Source organism: Poecilia reticulata, linkage group LG16 (assembly GCF_000633615.1).
Source record: "Poecilia reticulata strain Guanapo linkage group LG16, Guppy_female_1.0+MT, whole genome shotgun sequence".
NCBI lineage: Eukaryota > Metazoa > Chordata > Actinopteri > Cyprinodontiformes > Poeciliidae > Poecilia > Poecilia reticulata.
In genome coordinates this window covers 6562707-6582770 of record NC_024346.1, presented here as the reverse complement: position 1 = coordinate 6582770, position 20064 = coordinate 6562707, and the positions used below count along the sequence as shown (strand labels likewise).

At 44.6% G+C, this 20064-nt stretch overlaps 2 protein-coding genes across 4 annotated transcripts; both read left to right on the top strand.

The window, feature by feature from the left end:
- The first annotated feature begins 418 nt into the window (after nt 1–418).
- Nucleotides 419–5303, top strand: LOC103477738 (lysosomal thioesterase PPT2-A-like). The gene is made up of 8 exons (XM_008431030.2): nt 419–625; nt 1668–1821; nt 3170–3265; nt 3359–3463; nt 3547–3630; nt 3860–3944; nt 4247–4301; nt 4660–5303. The coding sequence occupies exons 1-8, from the start codon at nt 464–466 to the stop codon at nt 4801–4803; spliced, it is 885 nt and encodes a 294-aa protein (XP_008429252.1). The 5' UTR covers nt 419–463; the 3' UTR covers nt 4804–5303.
- A 368-nt stretch (nt 5304–5671) lies between these two features.
- LOC103477737 (uncharacterized) lies at nt 5672–18642 on the top strand. 3 transcript variants are annotated; one of them, XM_008431028.2, is made up of 11 exons: nt 5672–6480; nt 8055–8277; nt 8847–9832; nt 10306–10446; nt 13092–13172; nt 14686–14802; nt 14990–15139; nt 15205–15357; nt 15986–16111; nt 17090–17281; nt 18051–18642. In XM_008431028.2, the coding sequence occupies exons 2-11, from the start codon at nt 8106–8108 to the stop codon at nt 18153–18155; spliced, it is 2223 nt and encodes a 740-aa protein (XP_008429250.1). In that variant the 5' UTR covers nt 5672–6480; nt 8055–8105; the 3' UTR covers nt 18156–18642. The 3 variants fall into 3 exon arrangements, with proteins under 3 accessions (XP_008429250.1, XP_008429251.1, XP_017164738.1); XM_008431029.2 differs by having other exon boundaries at nt 5673–6480; nt 15989–16111; XM_017309249.1 differs by lacking the exon at nt 5672–6480 and adding an exon at nt 6565–6957.
- Nucleotides 18643–20064: the final 1422 nt, after the last annotated feature.

The following is a 20064-nucleotide window of genomic DNA, read 5'->3' as shown; positions in this document are numbered from 1 at the left end:
ATTAGCTTTGCATGATTTATCTTATTCCCACATTCAGGGTACCTGTTGGAGAAGAGTTCAAACAAATATACACCACATAGCCGCAATACATATTTTATTTTATTTTTTCCAGTGGCTTTTTAACAATGTCGTATTTTTTCATTATCTGCAAGAAACGAGTTGAGATTATTTTATTTGCATAGTTTACTTGGCGTCACTTAAATTCAATAGTTAATTTCTAAGATTTAAATGGACAAAATGTAACACGCTGCCGATTCTGGTTTTGTACGACAAGCTTCAAGTTGGAAACCGCAAGAAGTGCAGAAGCGTTGCAGCGTGGCTGGCTGAGGTTGGGTTTCATATGAAAGGACCGCAGAATACGGATATTGCAAATCAAGCACGCCTACCATCACAAAGAGGAGGGAACGTCTGAAAAAGCAAACAGTTCCTGATCAGGTCTCCTCCTGCCAGCGACCGGGTGGAGATGAGGGCTCCGCGGGCCGGCTGGGGGCCCCCGGCGGTGCTGCTGCTGCTGCTGCTGCTGCTGGCTTCAGGCTCCGCGCATGGATACAAACCTGTGATCATCGTCCACGGCATCCTGGACGGACCCGAACAGTTTAAAAATCTCTCAGGCTTCATTAATGAGGTGGGACTCATCACCAGGTTACGGTTCAGAGTAACCCACTCAAGGTTTTTAATCTAGATTAAATTACAGCTAGCTATAGTTTTGTAAAACATCTGATACTATTTGCACACTTTATTGCACCTTTTTAAGACATTTATCACTTTTTTTCATTTTTAAATATTGTGCTAAAGTCTTGATCCGCCAGTTTGTTCAGTATTTTCTTTCCAAGCAGCCAGATTTCAATTTGACCTTGGACTTCTACATCTTATTTCCTTTGCACTTTGGTGTCTTAGAACCTGAACATTTTATTTTACATTTGCTGAATCTTTGAAGAGATAACATCTAAGACATTCAGCTTTGTAAAGATTCATGTGATCTGTAGAGTTTTTTTTGTAACAGAAACTTATCACAAAAACACAATTTGTTGAAAAAAAAAACTTGACAGATGGAAATTACGATTTTAGTTAGAAATAAATAAATAAAGTAATTTTTAAAAAAATTCCAGAGGACGATGAGCTAAAGGATGATGCAGATTTATGTCAGGTATAAAATGTGACTTTCTGTGATTGGTGATGAGATAATTGGGATTACTGGATTTGTTAACAAAAGAAGACTGAGTTCAGGATACAGCAAGACATTTAAATAGCAAATAATAACTTTATTACATGTTTTAAAACTTCTGTCAACCATTTATTATTCCACAAAATGTAGAAGAAAACCCCGTTGTAGCTCAGATAGATGCCAACGGAACATTACAATCCAGTTCAGCTCATGAACTTCATAAAATAAAAACTGCAAACAGTTTGAAGCACAGGTGGAGATTTCAGGCGAAGTGAAATCCAGCCCGACATTTCAAACCCCTGATTTCTGTTCCTCTGTCATTTTCATTTCCTCACAGTGAGTTTTATTCAGGGAGCGTTACTGGAAACATCTGGTGGTTGGTTGATAACACTCAGCTGAAGAACTGCCAGATTCGTCTGTAATTACAGATTTATGGAGTCACAGTTTTTGTTTTAAATGGTTTATTTCTCTGATTTATTTATTTTTACTGATTTGCATCCAGGTGCATCCAGGTACGGAGGTGCAGATAATCAGTCTGTTCAACGACTGTGAGAGCATGAAGCCGTTGTTGATTCAAGTCCCAGAGTTCAGGAAGGCCATTGAGAAAATCATGAACGCGCGTCCTGAGGGAGTCCATGTGCTGTGCTTCTCCCAAGGTGAGCAGACTCCAACAGTCAAACCGTCCTGAGAAAAAGTGACGCTGAATGAGCCAAAAATGGACAAAAAGCATCTTTAATTTGAGCGTTTTCCAGGTCTAACCTATGAAATCAGTTTGTCCTTCCCACATCCAGCCCTCAGCTCTGCTACAACACGCAGCTGTAGACAATGGATGGATGAATGACTGGATTAGACCCTGAAAATTCAATGTTTTTTCTGAATCAGTGAAGATCAAACTCATGAGCTGAGTTAAGCAACTTACTCCAAAAGTTCTTGATTATTTAAGGATTATGAAACTTTATCAAATACCACAGAACACGTCATCGTCATGTCATTCCTCCTCCAGCTGTATGTAATGTGTATGCAGTGTTTTCTTCCACTGAATCTGCCTGTTGTAGCTTGTTGGATCCAAGAAGTTACCTGGAATTTGGTCATTAACAGACCTGATCACGTCGCCTCCGAATCCTTTTCTTGTTCTTCAGAACATGGAAACAAGTTTAACTTGTAGCTGGTTGGAAAAGCTTTGTAGCTGCAAGACAGACCTGTAAATAAAAACCCTAATTCATCTGCAGGTGTACCAATAAAGCTGCTGTCGCTCTGGCCTGGTATGTCTTTACTCAAAGAAATCAGTTATGGCTGTTGGTTAATAAATAAAGTTGCTTCGGTCGGTTCTCCCCTCAAAGAAAACTGGAAACCTTTGACTTAATCTACAAAAAATAAAAACCAGATGATTAGCGTTAGTGTTAGCAGGAGTCTTTAGCATGATGTTAGCCTTAGTGATAGCAGAAATCTGTTAGCATTATGGTTAGCTGGAGCCTTTTAGCGCATACATAAGAGTGATTGACACCGCTAAAACCCCCGTCTTGGTAAATCTGTCAGATTAAATATGAGCATAATCTGAAATCATCTGTCACCTCTGAGCTCTCCTGAACAAAACTATTAGACTATTAGACAAATCTTCAGGATGTTTCTTCTGACTGGCAGAAATATTAACGTTTTGAAGCTGACAGAGGATCTGTGGCTCAAGCTAAAGATAGGGGTGATGGTAATGAGGCTTTCCAACCATAAGACTTGAATCTTTCCACCAGAGATAATCAGCTGGTTTACAGCCTGTAGCTGCAGCCTTGGTTCCTGAGAAATGTCCGTTTGTTGGGTCAGAACCAGCAGCGTCGGGGCGCCTCCACCCTCCGGCATGCAGAGGTTCACAATGTGGGACCAACATCTTTGTTTCTGTTAAATCTGCCACAATCAGATCCTCTCCATCCAGGTGAACTCATACTGGTAGCGACAGCCACAGACTACCAGTATCTGACATTTGCCTAATTTAGTTGTTTTGCCCTTTTTAAGGTGGTTTAGTCTGCCGAGCAGTTCTGTCTACGACTCCAAATCACAACGTTCACACCTTCATCTCCCTGTCGTCGCCCCTGGCTGGACAGTACGGAGGTCAGATGTTTGCTTCTGGGTTTGGGTGTCTTCTCTTCTTTTCTATTTAAAGGAAAATCAACTCAAGGCTGACAGGTCTGATGTTTTCCACAGACACAGATTACCTGAAATGGTTACCTGGCTGTGTAAAGAAGACCGCTTTTCTTTTCTGCTACAACAAAGTGGGGCAGCACTTTTCGTTTTGTGACTACTGGAACGGTAGGAGGGGATCAGAAACTCTGCATGAGCCTCCGTGTGAGCAGAACACAAAACCAACAATATGCTGCATTTTCTCTGTGCAGACCCTCACCACAGAGCCCGCTACCTGAAGGGCAACACCTTTCTGCCTCCGATTAACGGTGAAATACCTCACCAGCACCTGAAAGGTACTGAACCTTCTGCCTTTAGTCTTTATTTCATCACTTAATGATGTTTTTATTCTCATAGACCCACCATCTACAGGGTCTGCTTGAACAGATGCTTAGAACAAATCAATGCATGGAGATGCTGAAACTTTCTGCAGCTGAACAGAAACAAACTGGAGTTATTATCTTTAAAGGAGAGGCTGATTATACGACCTGTTTTCTGATCAGCATCTGCACATCCTTCCCTCAGATTGGAGAGAAAACTTCCTGCGTATCAAGAAGATGGTGCTGATTGGAGGACCAGATGACGGCGTCATCACTCCATGGCAATCCAGGTTTTACCACTTTAAGAAATGCTTTACCTCTACAGCTCATTACCTGGTCAATTCAGGACAGCTGCCATGTTAGGCACCACCAGGAGCAGCTTACTCTGGTTCTCAGTTAGATAAATGACGTCTTGTGCATCAGGTTTTCTATAGCAAACAGTTAGAAGTTTACAATTAAGGGACACATGTTGGTTTGGTGTGAACACAAAAACAGAGAAGTGGTTATTTTCAGTTTGTCAACATGAAGTTTCGACCAAATTAGGTTTCAGAAGCTTTAGGCGAGAAGTAATTGCTTCCTCTTTCCTGTGCAGCCACTTCGGTTTCTACGACTCTAACGAAGACGTTGTGGAGATGAGGAACCAGGCGGTAGGTGACCAGCTGGTGTTTTTCTGCATCCAGTTGGTGTTTCTTCAACCTCTTTCAACTAAAGTCAATCTAGTGAGATAGAAAAGTTTGATAATAGAGTAAAATATCCTGTATGAGGAGAGAAATGTGACATTTATGAGGATTATGAGGGGCTGCGTCACCCCTGTCCCATTCCTGGAGGATAAACCTGGAGGTCCAGTCGATATCTGCGCCGTCATTTGGAGAATAACTTTCTGTGATTGGTTGGAGAACTTTAATAAGAACAAACTTCAGTTGGAAAACCAGTCAGTTCAAATGTATTAACCTCATCAACGCTTTGATATTCATAAGTTTTGGTCTTCTTCTCTGCCTCTGACAGTTTTATAAAAACGACACGTTTGGTCTGAAGACGCTGGACGCCCGCGGCGACGTGTCGGTGTGTGTTCAGTCCGGAGTCAAACACACACACTGGCACAGCAACTTCACCGTGTTCAAAACCTGCATAGAGAAATGGCTCATATGAAATGACTCAGCAGCAACACAGACGCTGGTTGGACGTTCGATTTGCCCCAAGATTATTTAAAACATGTCGTCTTTAATAGCAGTTTATGCTAAAAGAGAAATTATAAAAAGATTATGAGGCTCAACATGGAGAATGAGGTAAAATATTACAACCCAAAAAGTAATTGTCCTTCTTTCCCCTGAAGTCTGTAAACACTTTAATATTTGTGTTGTTTAATTTTTGCTCCCTGTAACTTTAATATCCCTCCTTTCTACAGACAGACCAGAAAAAGATTGCATATGTTAATGTGAAACTAATGTTTTAACTGAAACTTTAAGGGCTTTTACAAACATCCTCATTGTTTGCAGACTATAATCTATTTTAATATTACTCATGCTCTCCTAATAATCCCACGTTCTCCAGAAAGTTAAAATAATTATTTTAGCATGTTTTTGTTTTTTTGTTCCAGTTTTATTGTAACAAATGTCGCATGTTGCAATAAACCCTTCAGACGTCCGGTATTAAAGAGTCTAAACGTGTAAAAAGTAGCATTTGGTTTATTTAGCGTCTATGTTTTTATAATCTGGCTATTATATTTTTGGAGTATTAATACTGTCCACGCAGTCAGTTTGAAGGCCCCGGTGAGGAAGAGAACCGGTGCACTGCTGCCCTCTGGTGGTGGAGGCACTTCAGCTAAATGGAGACAAACTTTTGAAATGATATGTTTTATATCTGCGCTTTAGGGACATTTTTTATTTACATCATCAATATTTAATATCAGGTCTTTTCTCTGTTGCTTTCAACACTTTTTCAATGTTTCATATCTTTAAAAATGGTGGTTTTCTTAAACACTTTATTCATTTTTCTTTGCTTTGTGTGTTTTTAAAGTCAGGAAATGATGCATTTTACAACTTTTAAGAAATCCCAGTGATAAATCACTGATACATAGTTTCTGCATTTTATTGAAACCTGCATAATATTTGTTGCGTTACCATAGTAACCTCCTGATCCCGAGGTCTGTCCTGCTGCCTGGTGACTCTTCTGTCCTCCAGACATGATTAGCCAGGAGCTGCAGCAGCGATCAGTCAGAGACACAACATTGATTTTCTATAGCAAACTGACGAGGCCTGGACGTTATCGATCCTGTTCGATCAGACACCAATCATCCAGTATGATGAAAACACACAGCTCGTCAGATGATCGAGCTGTGACAAAAAGTGTGGTTGTAATTTTAAATAAAGGTTTTAAATCAAAAGGTTTTTTTTTTTCAGTTCCAAATAAACCCTCTGCAGGTAAAACGGATAAAACTGGAAACAATGTTTGACTAATAAGTTATCATGAGTGATAAATGAGCTAAAATACACAAAAAGAAAAGTTGAAAGTAATATTTAGTCACAAGCACGCGCGTGTCCATGCGGAGCTGAGATTTGAACACGTGAGCGCTCCCGCTCCGACAGGTGTGACCAGTGACGTCAGTGAGGTGACTCCCCCTCCCTTCCCTGTCAGCTCCGGTGTGTCGAAACGCGGCTCCTCTTCAGTCGGTTCCGGAGGTCCAGATTTGTCCCGCGGCTCTCGGTTCTGCTCAGACCGTGTTCCCGCTCTCCTCTCCCTCCTGACGTCATGTGTGATGAAGACTCTCCGCGGACACTGAAACTTTATCCCGGGCTGAGCGCGTGAGTCCTCGGGACCACTTCAAAGGTAAGTTCACCGCTGCGCTTCAAAATAAAAGCAGGGAATGTGTTTGTGAAGGTTTGCGGCGGTTAGAGCGACCGGAACCGAACCGAACCGAACCGGACCGGACCGGGTTGCACCGCTGTGGGTTATAAATAGCAGCAAATATAGAGGAGAGTTCAGCCGTTTCCAGAGTTTCTTTTCGGGATTCAGGAACGTTTTGCTTTAAATGTCTCCGCCCTGAGCTCATGTTTTCATGTCCGGACTGTGGACCGCCTGGTCCAGTCCGCCGGGCTGTGGAGTCAGTGACAGCGTGGCTAAGGACGACGTGTCCCGCCCTGCGGGGAAAACATCCAGGAAGCGACCGGAGAGCCGGGAGTCTGAGTCCATGTCGGCATTCCCTCTGTGAGTTTTCCAGCTTCCAGCATCAACTCAGACCTGCTTTATGGAAAACGGCTCAGTCCAAGTCCAGCAGCGGGTCTGCAGAGATCCCTGAAGCTCACAGTAAGCAGGTTTCTGATAAACTGAGACATAAACTCAGTCTGATCTGGGTTCTGTTTATGCCTGTTGTATTTTTCCATGTTTTTAGATTGTGCTAGGAAACTGGGATTGGAACCCAGAACCTGCAGAAAGGCCCGAAGCTTCCTGCAGCTTCCTGCTTTCTGGGAAATGAAACGGGATTATCTTAAAACTTTGCAACAGTCTTTAGATGAAAGTTAAATGTCAAACATGCTTTTTGGTTTTCACTATGGTGTCATTTTTTGTGTCAACCAGAAAAACCTAAAATGTTCTCTTCAGGTTGACGGTGAGGTTTTCCTTCCAGGAAACGATCAGTTTTAGGTTAAATGAGCCCGTTGCTCTGATCTGTCATTTGATGGAGATTAGCTGAGATTTGAAGCTCTAGATTGAGTCCATCTAGACTCAACCTTCATTTCTAATCCTGAATAGAGATGAACTGCTCTGATGGTTTAGGCTGATATTAATATTCAATACTTAAGTTGCTGTTGTATTTACCAACATTATTTAAATTTCCCTGTTCTTTCCATGACAGAGCGATCGCTCCGCTGACGGTGCTTCTGTGTTTCAGTATAAATCAGTCCTGAAAATCAACCGTGTTTGTTGGCCCAGTTTCATTTACCGATATGGGAATATTGTGAACTTCGTCCGATTCTGATACTGACGATGTCTCATGAATCGCTGGACCTGAAACCCGGGCCAGAACTGAACGAACAGGGTCCTGAATTCTCCTTAAATTAGTTCAGTAGTAATTCAGATTCTGACTCGTTTTCGTTTTTCTGAATGGCTCCAAAGATTGTGTGTGTGTGTGTGTGTGTGTGTGTGTGTGTGTGTGYGYGCGYGYGTGTGTGTGTGTGTGTGTGTGTGCGTGTGTGTGCGTGTGCGTATGGCTCGACGTCACACACTGTACGACCAAACTTTAGATCTGTGATTTTTAACATCGTGCGTCTCTCAGGTTTTGAAAATCAACTGACAATTTCAAAATGTTGCTGTGTGAAGAAACCAGTTTACGTGGTTTTGTTTGGTCCATTTGGGATCGTGGTTCTGATGTCGACTGATTCGGTAAATTCTGCTTAAATCCACAGAGAAGTCTCCATATTTGTTGGACCCTGAAGGCCTTCGCCATCTGCTCCACGATGTCCAGCACAAGGAAGAACGAGCTTTGCCGAATATGCGGCGGTAGTCTCCAGGGAAACCAACGCCGATGGCTGTTTGCGGCCCAGAACAGGAGGAACGATCATCCCGGGACCCCAACCGGGTCAGCGAGAGGCGGGAGCCTGACCCGGTCCACTCAGAGCAGTCCCTGGGGTGAGTCTGGAGAAAACAGACATGCCAGGGAGGCACTGATGGATACCTGAGGTTTAGTATCGGCCGATACCGATCAGAGAAACGGCTGAACTGACTTCATTTCTGTTTTCAGACATAAATATTCAGAACTACAGATTTATTGAATAACTCTGCACCAGTTCAGCTCAGGTTAATACACCAGTAGCTTCACAAACTGGTCAAAATGTAACAACAACTTTAATCTGTTCAGTCCRGAGAACAGCCGATAGAAACTAAATAATAAAGAATCTGATCAAATCAACAGATTCACAACCAGACGTAAAAATAAACATCTACAAACTTTCTTTCAAATGTCTAAGAAAACACAGTTATGAATTCTAAAGATAATCCAAAATAAATAACAAAGCATGACGTCGCTCAGAGCACAAAGCATAGAATTAGACTGGATAGATCTGCCCTCATGGATCAAACACATCGGCTCTATTAGCCGATCTAGAAATTTTTCAGTATCAGAACCGATACAGATATCGATATCGGATCGGTGCGTCTCCGCTCCACGTTCAGGAAATAAATCTGTTGTTTGTTCACAGGCAGCACGTTGTCTCTGGGCTCCTCCGGGTCTCTGTCCCGGTCCCTGGTGTCCCTGAGCTCCCCGTCCAAGTCTGTGGACATTCTGACTGTTCTGACCCACATTCTGGGACAGTCGGTACCGAGGAACGGCAGAACCGGAGAGTTTGTGTGCGGCAAATGTGTTTCCGCTTTGGAGCGAGTGTTCAAGTTTGACACAGTGATCGCCCGGGTCCGGGTTCTTTCGTCTGAGCGGCTTCAGAAGCTGACCCAGGAGCGGGACAGGATCAGGCAGTGGGTCCGGCAGAACTACCGGCAGAGACACCCGCAGGAGCTCCGGAGCCGGAGCAGCGCCAGCGAGGAGGACGGTGAGGCCGAGAGGGAGGGCTACCGGGACATGCTGAAGGACAACATGGCTCTGTCGGAGTACGAGTGCTGGTCCGAGAAGTGGGACACGTGTCCGTACTTCATCAGAACCGGTAAGCGGTGCCGGAAGGGCAAAGGCTGCGAAGGCTGCGACTCTTTACGGGTTTCTGATTCAGACTATGAGTCGGTCTGTGGGATTCCTCGCCACATGCCCTCCTCCCCGTTGGAGCTGACCCGGGACAAGTCCCGGAGCATGCCGCTCCACTGGCACGGCGTTCCCAGGTCCAGCCCGCCGTCCCTGACCGGGTCCAGCCTCTCGCTCCGGGCTCCTTCTCGCACAGAGTCCGTCCATTCGCTGGACACTCTGGATGGCAACGACCCGTTCTGTTCCCCGGGCAACCAGGCGGTTAGCTTTGTGCTAACGGAGCTGAGGAGCATCGAAGGGAAGCCGCTCGGCTCGCCGTCGGGAAGTAAGATCCCAGTGCTGGGCCGGAAGGGCGGGAAAAACCCCGGGCCGGCGTCACCCAGGGTCAGCCGGGTTCTGACCTTTGGGGATCTGGAGAACGGAGGAGGTCAGGTGGAGGAGGAGGACGGAGACGTGCTGACAGAGCTGAAGGACGAGTACATGCCGCTGCAGCGAGAGGTGAGCTGCTGCAGAACCACATGTGGCTGCTGCTGGTTTCCGGTTACAGAGACGGCCACGTTTCTGTGAATTTGTTTCTCTTTAGTAGTAAATTAGCGCTTTAGAATCTGTAAAAATGGATTTAGGGGAAGCAAAGTGAGCTAAAAGATCAGCTGAAATGTTCCCACCACCGGTGGCTAATGTTACGTTGATTTCTCAAAAAAAACAAAAAACAACTTTTATAATTTTTGATGAAATGTCTATTATAGAAAATGTTATTTTTAAAGAACAAGCATTTTATTCCTGTTTTCTGTGTTAAAATAAATGGAATACAAAAGAAAAATTTATCCAAAATAGTGTTACCGATACTTTTTAATGTAATTTATTATTATATTAATATTTTAAAAAAAAACATTAGTTATCATTTTAACCAAAATTATAAAGAGCCTCTGGCGTTTGGACCGCCTGATCCAACAGAACCTCTGTGATTTCAGAACAGCACTGGCCGACTTCAGAGTGCGGTCAGGCACCTCCGAGCCCAACTGGACCAGGCCGGGACCCGGATCAGAACCCTGGAGGCCGATCTGAGACGGGCCGGACCGGATCAGGTCAACGGATCGGAGGACCTGGGCTCGGTAAGAACCGACCTCCAACACACTTTATGTATCTGCTTTTCTGAAGGAGACTGGATTAGCAGAGATTAGCAGAGATTAGCAGAGATTAGTTGTGTTGATCCTGGAGATTTGAAGCAAGAAACCAAAACAACTGAAGAGATCAGTGATCAGTGAACCATCATCTGATTTACTCAACTCACTGTGAAGCAAACTGAGCTTTTGAAATAATGTCTTCGAAGCAAAATTCACTGTAATCTGATTGGATGAACGTTTTACTTATTTAACTTTTATTTTAGCAGCTTTCCTACAAAAATCTGTTCAGAAAACATTAAAACTTCACACAGCAGAAAGCGGAAGAACATCAAAACAAACAGATATGTGTTGAAGCAACGAGACACAGATCCGTTTCCGAAAGGCTGCTAAAGTTCTGGAAACATGCCTGAGGAGCAGGATGACCTTTGACCTTTTCATGGCGATCCTAAATGTTTTACCAGAGCAGAGACGGCCTTCCTCACGTCTCGCCTCCGCCTGTCAGCAGTTCTCTGCTTGCCTAGGTTCTGCTGGTCGGCTCCGGTTAAAGTGAATCATTTCTGTGGAGGTTACAGATTCATTGTTCGCTCTAAGCGCCTCGTTCAGGTGGTTTCAGCAGATTAAACATTGCAGTTTACGGCTCTAATTATAGATCCGCGTCCCGCCCTGGCATGGCAGCAGCTCTTTGATTCGCCTGGAAAAGCAGGTTTATGGGAGTCAGCTGGCAAACAGCCTCATAAAGCAATCGGCGTGAAGAACGGCGCTGYGAACGCAGCGCAGGGCGTGTCGTCAGAGCTGCAGGTGCACATGCAGGAATCCACCCGGACCGGTGCTGTGGCCCCGGGGCCCCTCAGCTGATCAGAACCGGACCAGTCAGACTGACGAGCCGCTGCAGGTTCAAACCAGCAGGAAGCTGCTTTCATAACCGATGACTTTCATTCAGGGAAAATGTCATATTATTGTGGGAATGAGGCGATAAAAAGCTGCTGGAGTTTTCCTTCAGGATGAGTCGGAACATCAAAGCTCCGCTGAGCTTTGACTCTAAACGHTACAGATTAAAGGTCTGAGGAGTGAAAACGTTTCCTGTTACATTCAAGATGAATTTAAAACATGAACCGCTGAGCTTTGGCTCTAAACGYTACAGATTAAAGGTCTGAGGAGTGAAAACGTTTCCTGTTRSATTCARGATGAATTTAAAACATGAACCGCTGAGCTTTGGCTCTAAACGTTACAGATTAAAGGTCTGAGGAGTGAAAACGTTTCCTGTTGGATTCAGGATGAATTTAAAACATGAAAGTTGATGGGAGATTGCTAATAAAATCAGTCACAAAATGTGTTGTTATATATAATTTTAGTCATAATTAACTTAAAAACTTGAATCTTAAATTCATGTATCAAAAATTAAGACATTTAAATTGTCTTAATTTCATAAAGTATAGAACTTGGCCTTCGGTCCGTTTGTAAATTGCTCTGTGATTTGAGTCGTTTGATGCTTCCTGTAGCTAGCTGCTAAAATTCACCGGTTAGCTTTTGGTGTTCAACAAACTGATGGGCTGGACACACAGCGACCAATCACAGCCCAAAGTTTCACCTGCTTCAATGCCATTGGTCGCTTGGCTGAGGACGGCTAGCGGTTGTGACCTCATCATGCTAGCTCTGTAGGAAATGACTGGAGAGGAAGTGACATCACTTCCCTTAAAGTGCAAATCCACCTCCGCTTGCTGGACGACGTCTGCCTTCGTTTCTGTTGCAGCAGGATTCCTCAGGCGCTTTGATTTATAGTTTGTTTTTGGTCTTTACGTTAATTAAATCTGGCACTAAAATGTCTTAAATCTGTGTGTCTGAAACCTGCAGAATCCCAGATTAATCTGTAAAAACAGCGTTCACATTTAARCTGGTCAGTATTTACATCCATCCATCCATCCATTTTCTTACACCCTTGTCCCTCAGTGGGGTCAGGAGGTGCTGGTTCCTCTCCAGCTAACGTTTCGGGCGAGAGGCGGGGTCACCTGGACAGGTCACCTGGACGGGTCACCTGGACAGGTCGCCAGTCTGTCGCAGGGCAACACAGAGACACACAACCATGCACACACACACTCACACCTAGGGGCAATTTGGAGAGGCCAATTAACCTGACAGTCATGTTTTTGGACTGTGGGAGGAAACCGGAGTACCCGGAGAAAACCCACCATGCACAGGGAGAACATGGAGACTCCATGCAGAAAGACCGGGAATTGAACCCAGAACCTTCTTGCTGCAAGGCAACAGCTCTACCAACTGCGCCACTGTGCAGCCCCAGTACTTGCATTACAATTTAAATTTAAAATCCCGCCCTGTTTGTTTTTACTCTTTGTTCTTCATGTTGACTCCATGTGTGCATGGATTCTCTGTGGCTGCTCCGGATTCTGGTGCCGAGTTAACGGCTCCGTGAATCATTCTGAGTGTTTGGTCTCACACACACACACACGCACACACACACACACACACACACACACACACACACACGGATAAGTTTGTTTTGGCCCGGTTCTGAAGGTGCCACCATGTTTGATTTGCTGCAGGTTGTTGATGATTTCCTGTTCTCACTTCCTGTTTCCTTTCTCTGAAATCAATCCGCTCTTCTTCTCTCCCTCCAGCTGACCCCGGAGGAGGGCGGCGGCGCCTCGGCGCTGCACGGCCTCGGTCACGCCCTGCACAGCCGGGAGCGACTGATCCAGGTGTGTGAGGCCGGCCGGGTGGATCCAGTGGATCCAGTGGATCCTCCGCTCCGGCTCAAAGGCCACAGGAATGTTGTTTGCTGTGGAGCTGCAGGGGGGCGGAGCTTCTGCTGCTGGGGGTTAATGATCCACACAGGACTTTGTTTGACTTATTGTGGGCAGACCTGACCAGACCGGTGACCTTTGACCTCTGCTTTCAGATGGTTTGAGAGAGAATGAACAGGAGTTAAAGAAACGGAGGAGATGATTTTTCTGCTGACCGGTCCAGAAAGCAGCCGTCTGCAGGTTGATGCTGTGGGTCGGTTCCAGAGAAACCGGCCCACAGCATCACTCATCCTCCACTCTGCCTGCACATCCACAGACAGCCTGATCATGTGACCAAACACAGAGGTCTAGTTAAATCCTGCTGGGATCTGGATTCTGCTGCCAGAGTCCAAACCAGCACCAGGTCACTGGATCAGAACCTGATCTCCAGTCGCGCCTGTAGCTCCCTGGTCAAACAGTGGATTTTAATATTCTGCTGTTGGCCCACAAAGTTCGAAACCAGCGGTGTCCAACCCGTGGTCCGAGGGCCATTTGTGGCCCTGGTAAAACATGTCAGAACTAAATTTAAAATTTCTGTTTTTCCTGCTGCTGCTCAAATCAGGACGACGATTTTATCTTCAATCAATGTTTGAAAAAAGTTTCACATTTTTTAAAATCTTAAAATAATTTTTTTTTTTTTTTTGCCCTCCATTATTTTTAACACATCAGTTTTTGGCCCAAATGGTAGAAAGTTTTGACACCCAGCTGTTCCCAGAACCAGAATCAGGACCAGAACCAGAACCAGGACTGAGACCAGGACCAGAATCAGGACTAGAACCAGAATCAGGACCTGGATCAGAACCAGAATCAGAACCTGGATCAGAACCAGAACCAGAATCAGGACTTGAACCAGGATCAGGACCAGAATCAGAACCAGGACTAGAACCAGAATCAGGACCAATACCTGGATCAGAACCAGAATCAGGACCAGGATCGGAATCGGAACCAGAATCAGAACCAGAATCAGAATCAGAACCAGGACTAGAACCGAATCAAGACTAAGACCAGGACCAGTATCAGGACCAGGACCAGTATCGGGACCAGAACCAGAACCAGGACCAGAACCAGGACCAGAACCAGAATCAGGACTGGGACCAGGACCAGGACCAGAACCAGGACCAGAACCAGAACCAGGACCAGAACCAGAACCAGAACCAGTGTTTGGCTTTGCTGCTCCTCACACTGAAGCAGACTCTCTGAGACTTTCACAAACTGCTGCTTCTTTTAAATCGGGACTGAAAACATTTTTTCCTCCCAGCAGCTTTTGAACAAAGACTGTTTTATAAATGTTTTATCTGTTTTATTTAACATCTTTATTTAGTTTTCATGCTGTCAGCTGCTGCTCAGCCTCTGTGGTTGAAAGTTTTCCGTTTCTCCGCTTGCGGACAGAACCGTGACCTGGACGTGTTTCTGTGTTTCTGCCTCTCAGGAGTGTTTGGTTCTGATCCGAGGTCTGTGTGTGGAGAACGGAACCGGAGCAGAACTGGGAACCCGGCTGACTGAGAAGCTGCTGGAGACGCTGAAGGAACTGCTGTCTGATAACAAGGTCAGAATCAAGGTCGTCTGATTGGCTGTTGCTGCGGCGCAGGGCCGAGTCAGCTGACGGTCTGCAGGCGGCGGGTCGCTGTGACCTGGAGGTCACACGGATCAGCCGACGGCCTCCAGAGGACCAGGATGGAGATGAGACGTCTCTGCTGATCCGTCCTGATGCCTTGTCCTCGTCTGTCCTGCAGGTTGCCCTGGAGACTCTGAGGTCTGAAGCCACTGAGGCGGAGAGGAGCCTGGCGGCGGAGGTGGAGGCGCTGAGACGAGCCGGACGGGACCGTGAGGCGGACCTGGACACGCTGAGGACGGTTCTGCAGAGCAGCCAGGACGTGGTCAACGTGAGGACAGACGGTTTTGTTGGACGTGCTGGTCTGGGCCGAGCTGAGCCTTGTTCCGTCTGCAGGAGCTCCGGGCGTCTCTGGAGGACAGGGAGCGCCGGCTGGACGAGGCGGAGACGCAGCGGGAGCTGTGGAGACGGAGGGACGCCGCCGTCGCCGCCGTCCTGAAGGACAAGGACGCTCTGATCCTGAACCTCCAGCAGCGCCTGGACCACCCGGTGAGCAGATCCGGTTCTGGTCCAAACCTCCATCTTCACTGCGGTTCACTGGAGGTCTGTGTTCGTCTCCATGGAGACGGGCCAAGGCCTGTAGCGTCTGAGGCCGAGAGCGGAGCCTTCAGTCCTCTCTGTGGAACCAGACAGGAGTTCAGCTGGTCTGGAGATGACCTCTGACCTCTGACCTTTAACAGGAGCTGCTTCTCTACACCGCAGAAACGCAAAACCAGACCAAGCATTGTAGTCTTGTTTTCAGTGCAAAAATGTTTTTTTTTTTCTTAAACTGTCCTAATTATTTAACTTATTTAACTGAAATGTTGTTTAAGTCAATAATTCCTTAATGTTGATGAAAATCTGCCGGTGGATCTGGTACCTGTTGTTTTTATTTGAAATGTTTTCTATTTCTATTTGCAGTAGAAACCCGACAGAAATAGTTGTGAATATTTTGTGTTTTTACAGTGCAGTGTCATCGCTCTCAGCACCGGGTTCTAATCAGAACCTGAGCGGCTCGGTCCGATCTCTAAGAACTGCGGCGTTCTGCTGTTCAGACCTGTAAAACCAGGAAACGGATAGTTTTTATGTCTTTCATCCTACAACTTCTAAATCTTCTCCTCTCTCTCTGATTGGTCAGCAGGCGACAGGAAGTGAAGAGCAGGCGGCAGCTCGGCTGAAAACTGCAGAGGAAAACGGCGCCACCTTGTGTGAAGAGGTCACCAGACTGAGTGCAGCTGTGCAGGCGTCGCAGGAACTGCTGCAGGTCCAGCATGACGAGCATTAAACATTTCTAAACTGAACAGAAACTGATCAAACCTGCAGCTTTAGGTGGATTTTTATGTACTTTATGAATAGGAGGTGAATAATTTTATCATGCTCTGCAAAAATATAAAGGTGTTAAAAACCAGAAAATAAAGTTAAATGAAGCTTAAATCATGAATAAGAAGCAATAAAATACGTTTTATTCCAAATTACAAACTATTTGCTTAAAACTGGGATGAAAATATTCCATCCATCCATTTTCTTACACCCTTGTCCCTCAGTGGGGTCAGGAGGTGCTGCTGCATCTCCAGCTGGCGTACCGGGCGAGAGGCGGGGTCACCTGGACAGGTCACCTGGACAGGTGGCCAGTCTGTCGCAGGGCAAAACAGAGACACACAACCATGAACACACACACCTAGGGGCAATTAGGAGAGGCCAGTTAACCTGACAGTCATGTTTTTGGACTGTGGGAGGAAACCGGAGTACCCAGAGAAAACCCACCATGCACAGGGAGAACATGGAGACTCCATGCAGAAAGACCGGGAATCAAACCCAGAACCTTCTTGCTGCAAGGCAACAGCTCCACCAACTGCGCCACTGTGCAGCCTGGGATGAAAATATTGATTATGATAAATCAATGTGTGGCCCACAACATCCTCAGGTCCACCAGGTTTTCAGGATGTTGGGTGAAAGAGTCCGGGTCAGTCGGGCTCCACTCATCTGGCCACAGACACAGATTGTTCAGCTCCAAGCCAGTAAAATGACTGAGATTTTAAAAAAGAGCAATAAGGTTGATAAGATAAAAGCAAAGTCTGGTTATTTCTGAGCTAATATTTGGATGAAGCTGGATCATTTTGTAGTCAAACCAGTTTGAAGGGAATCGTTGATCAACTAGAGTCTAAAAGTGAAAACTTGTCCAGTTTAGATTCAGCTGAAGGTCCAGCACCATCTGGCTCTGATCCTCTCCGCCTCTCATCAGGCTCAGCAGCAGAGCCACGCCCAGACGGTCAGCTCGCTGACGGCCCGGCTCCGGGACGCCCAGCAGCAGCTGAGGCAGGCRGAGGAGCAGCAGAAGAAGACGGACAGAGAGCGGCGGACGAGCAGAGAGGACGGCGAGCGGCGGGAGCGCCTGCTGAGGGAGAGTCTGCAGAAGAGAGACCGGCTCATCGAGGTAGAGAACACAACGTCCACTTCTGCCCTCTGGTGGCTCAGCTGTGAACTACGCCCTGATACATTCTACAGATAACGCTGCACAACAACTAAAACTATTAGAATGTTGTGAAAAATGTTCAGCATTTTTACTTCATAATGTGAAACTTGTATAAAAATGATTTCAAAAGTTTTTAAATATTTTTTTATTGCTTCCAAAAAGCCGAATTATCTTCCCAAGTGTTTTGCATGACAGCAGATTACAGCCATTGCAGATAGAAAAGAAATGGATGGATAAATTACTGCCAACAAAACTCAAAAAAATGTCTATGAAAGAAATATAGAAAAAACATGAACATTTCTGGGTTGGAAAAGTCAAAACTTAACTTGGGGGAAAAAAAATCCTAAAATTTATATTAAACTTAGAAATTTTGTAGAAAACAACTTGGGAAGTTCAAAGTTTCTAAAGTTAAAAATTTATGACTTTTGAAACTCAGAATCTCCTAAATCTTCTAGAAAAAAACTAATTTTGACTTGGTTCTGAGAAATTTTCACATTTTTCCTAGAAAAATTTGTTAGTCTAAAACTGTTGGTACTTCTTTTTTTCCTCTATCTACAAAATGTCGTATGTTTGAAATGCAGAAAAAGAAATCTGGGAAAAGGTCAGAGGCTCTTCAGGAAAACCTGGAGAAGTGATGATGAATCTGCTTTCACAGGAAAACAGAAATTAGATCTGGATTCAGTGTTTACACTCCGTTCTGTTCAAACCAACTCTTCTGTTGTCATGGCAGCAAATCCTGGTGGATGCAGAGGAGCGAGAGCGCCTCCTGCAGGATCTGCAGCAGAACCTGCAGAACAAGCGGGAGCCGGTGACGGCCGTCAAGCACACGCTGTGACGCAGCAGCCGTTTGGACCAATCGGGGACGGAGGAATCTGGACCAATCGGGGCGGAGGAATCTGGACCAATCGGGGCGGAGGAATCGTTGCACTTTGTTCCTCTGATGTATTTATAATTTTGAACCTGGAGTCCTGGGTTAAAGGAGCATTTCCACAGTTTCAGCTGAGCTCTTTGTGACTCAGGTGGTTAATACTTGAATTATTGATTGATTGGTTATTGGGTGATTCATTTTGAATGTTTCATTTCACGAGGTTGGAACGTTTCCATGGTTTTTAATGTCGGACAGGAGCGGGGTCATTTAAAGCTGCTTTAATGTTTCTATTTGTTCTCTGAAAGTCAAATTAAATTTTAGCTGCTTTGATTTTTCTGTTTCCTCTGGATTATTCTGTTTTCAGTGTCTAAACACGCCACTTTTGCTCTGGGATTCGTACTGGAAAATGTTTTTGTCTTTTTTGGCTCAAGAGAATAAAAACCTCTGAACCGGATGAGTCTGAGTTTGAGTTGTTTCGGTTTAGAGGAGCCGATCAAAGCCGTTACGTTTCCACCTTCATCTGGGTTTCGACCAAAAGAACCAGCCTATTATTTACACTCTGGGCAGAATCATCACTGGGGAACAATCTGATGCTTTAAAATGAAATGTTAAATATTAAATTGGGGGGAAAAAGCTCCTTTAACTGTCAAAAAGTCTTCATTTAATCAGATATAAAACTGGATGACAAGGCTTTTCATGCCGCAGCCAAACAGTAAAACTGAGATCTAGTTTCATTAATAGAAGCTACTGAACCAAACTTTGTTTGCAAATGAAACATGTTTATCCCGTGATGTTTCCGTATGAGTCAGATTTGAATCTATTATTAGAATTACATAGTGATGTCTATGACTCGCATATTTTTACACATTTTAACCTGTTATTAACATAAAAGTAAAAAATGTAACAAACCCCGATGTCTAAAAAAGTAAAGCTTTTAATTCACAGAGTTCCTAATAATTTGGTAAATAAATTAAAATTAGTTTTGAGTTCAGTTCGGTTTGGTGAATATTTACTGTTTCTCTCATTTTTTCTAAAACTATTAGTTCTTAGAAAAATTTACATTTTGAAAACTTAAAAAAAAAAAATTTTCAGTCCTACAAAATAAAAAAAACACATAACATTTTGCGGTTTCTCTAAAATCTTCTAAAAATATATCAGTGATAGATTATGAATAAAACACATAGTGTTATTAACGTGAGTTTTATTAGAGGTTTAGATCCGGACTGTTTGCAGTTGGGCAGGTTGTACAGGTTTAGTTTTACCGTGTTTGGACGGGAACGTTTCAAATCTGGCAACACTGACGAATGGCGCCATTTTTGCTAATATTAAATATGTTTTTTTCCAATAGCTTCCATATTGTGTGCCTCATTGACTAGTAATCAGTGTGTAATTGTTGTACTAAACTTTACATACGAGGTTCATGCATCTTTATTCCATTTTAAATAATTTTTTTATTTTTGTTACCCATTTATTTATTTTTTTATTTAGTATTTCTCTTCAATAACTTCTAGGTCATGTGACCGATTGAGTCGAAATCAGCGTGAAAATGTGCGACCGGGTGATAGCCGCATCTTTTTTAAAACGCTCACGTAGGAAATCTGGAGCACCAAACACTGACGTCGCTCCTGTTTTCTCTAAGCACAGGTGTCAAACTCCTGTCCTGGAGGGCCGCTGTCCTGCAACTTTTAGATGTGCCTCTGCTGCACCACACCTGAATAGAACAATTAGGTCATTTGCAAGGCTCTGGAGAACTTACCTATACAAGAAGAAGGTATTTAAGCCATTTGATTCAGGTGTTTTGTACCTGTGGCACATCTAAAAACTGCAGGACAGCGGCCCTTCAGGACTGGAGTTTGACACCCCTGCTAATGCTTCT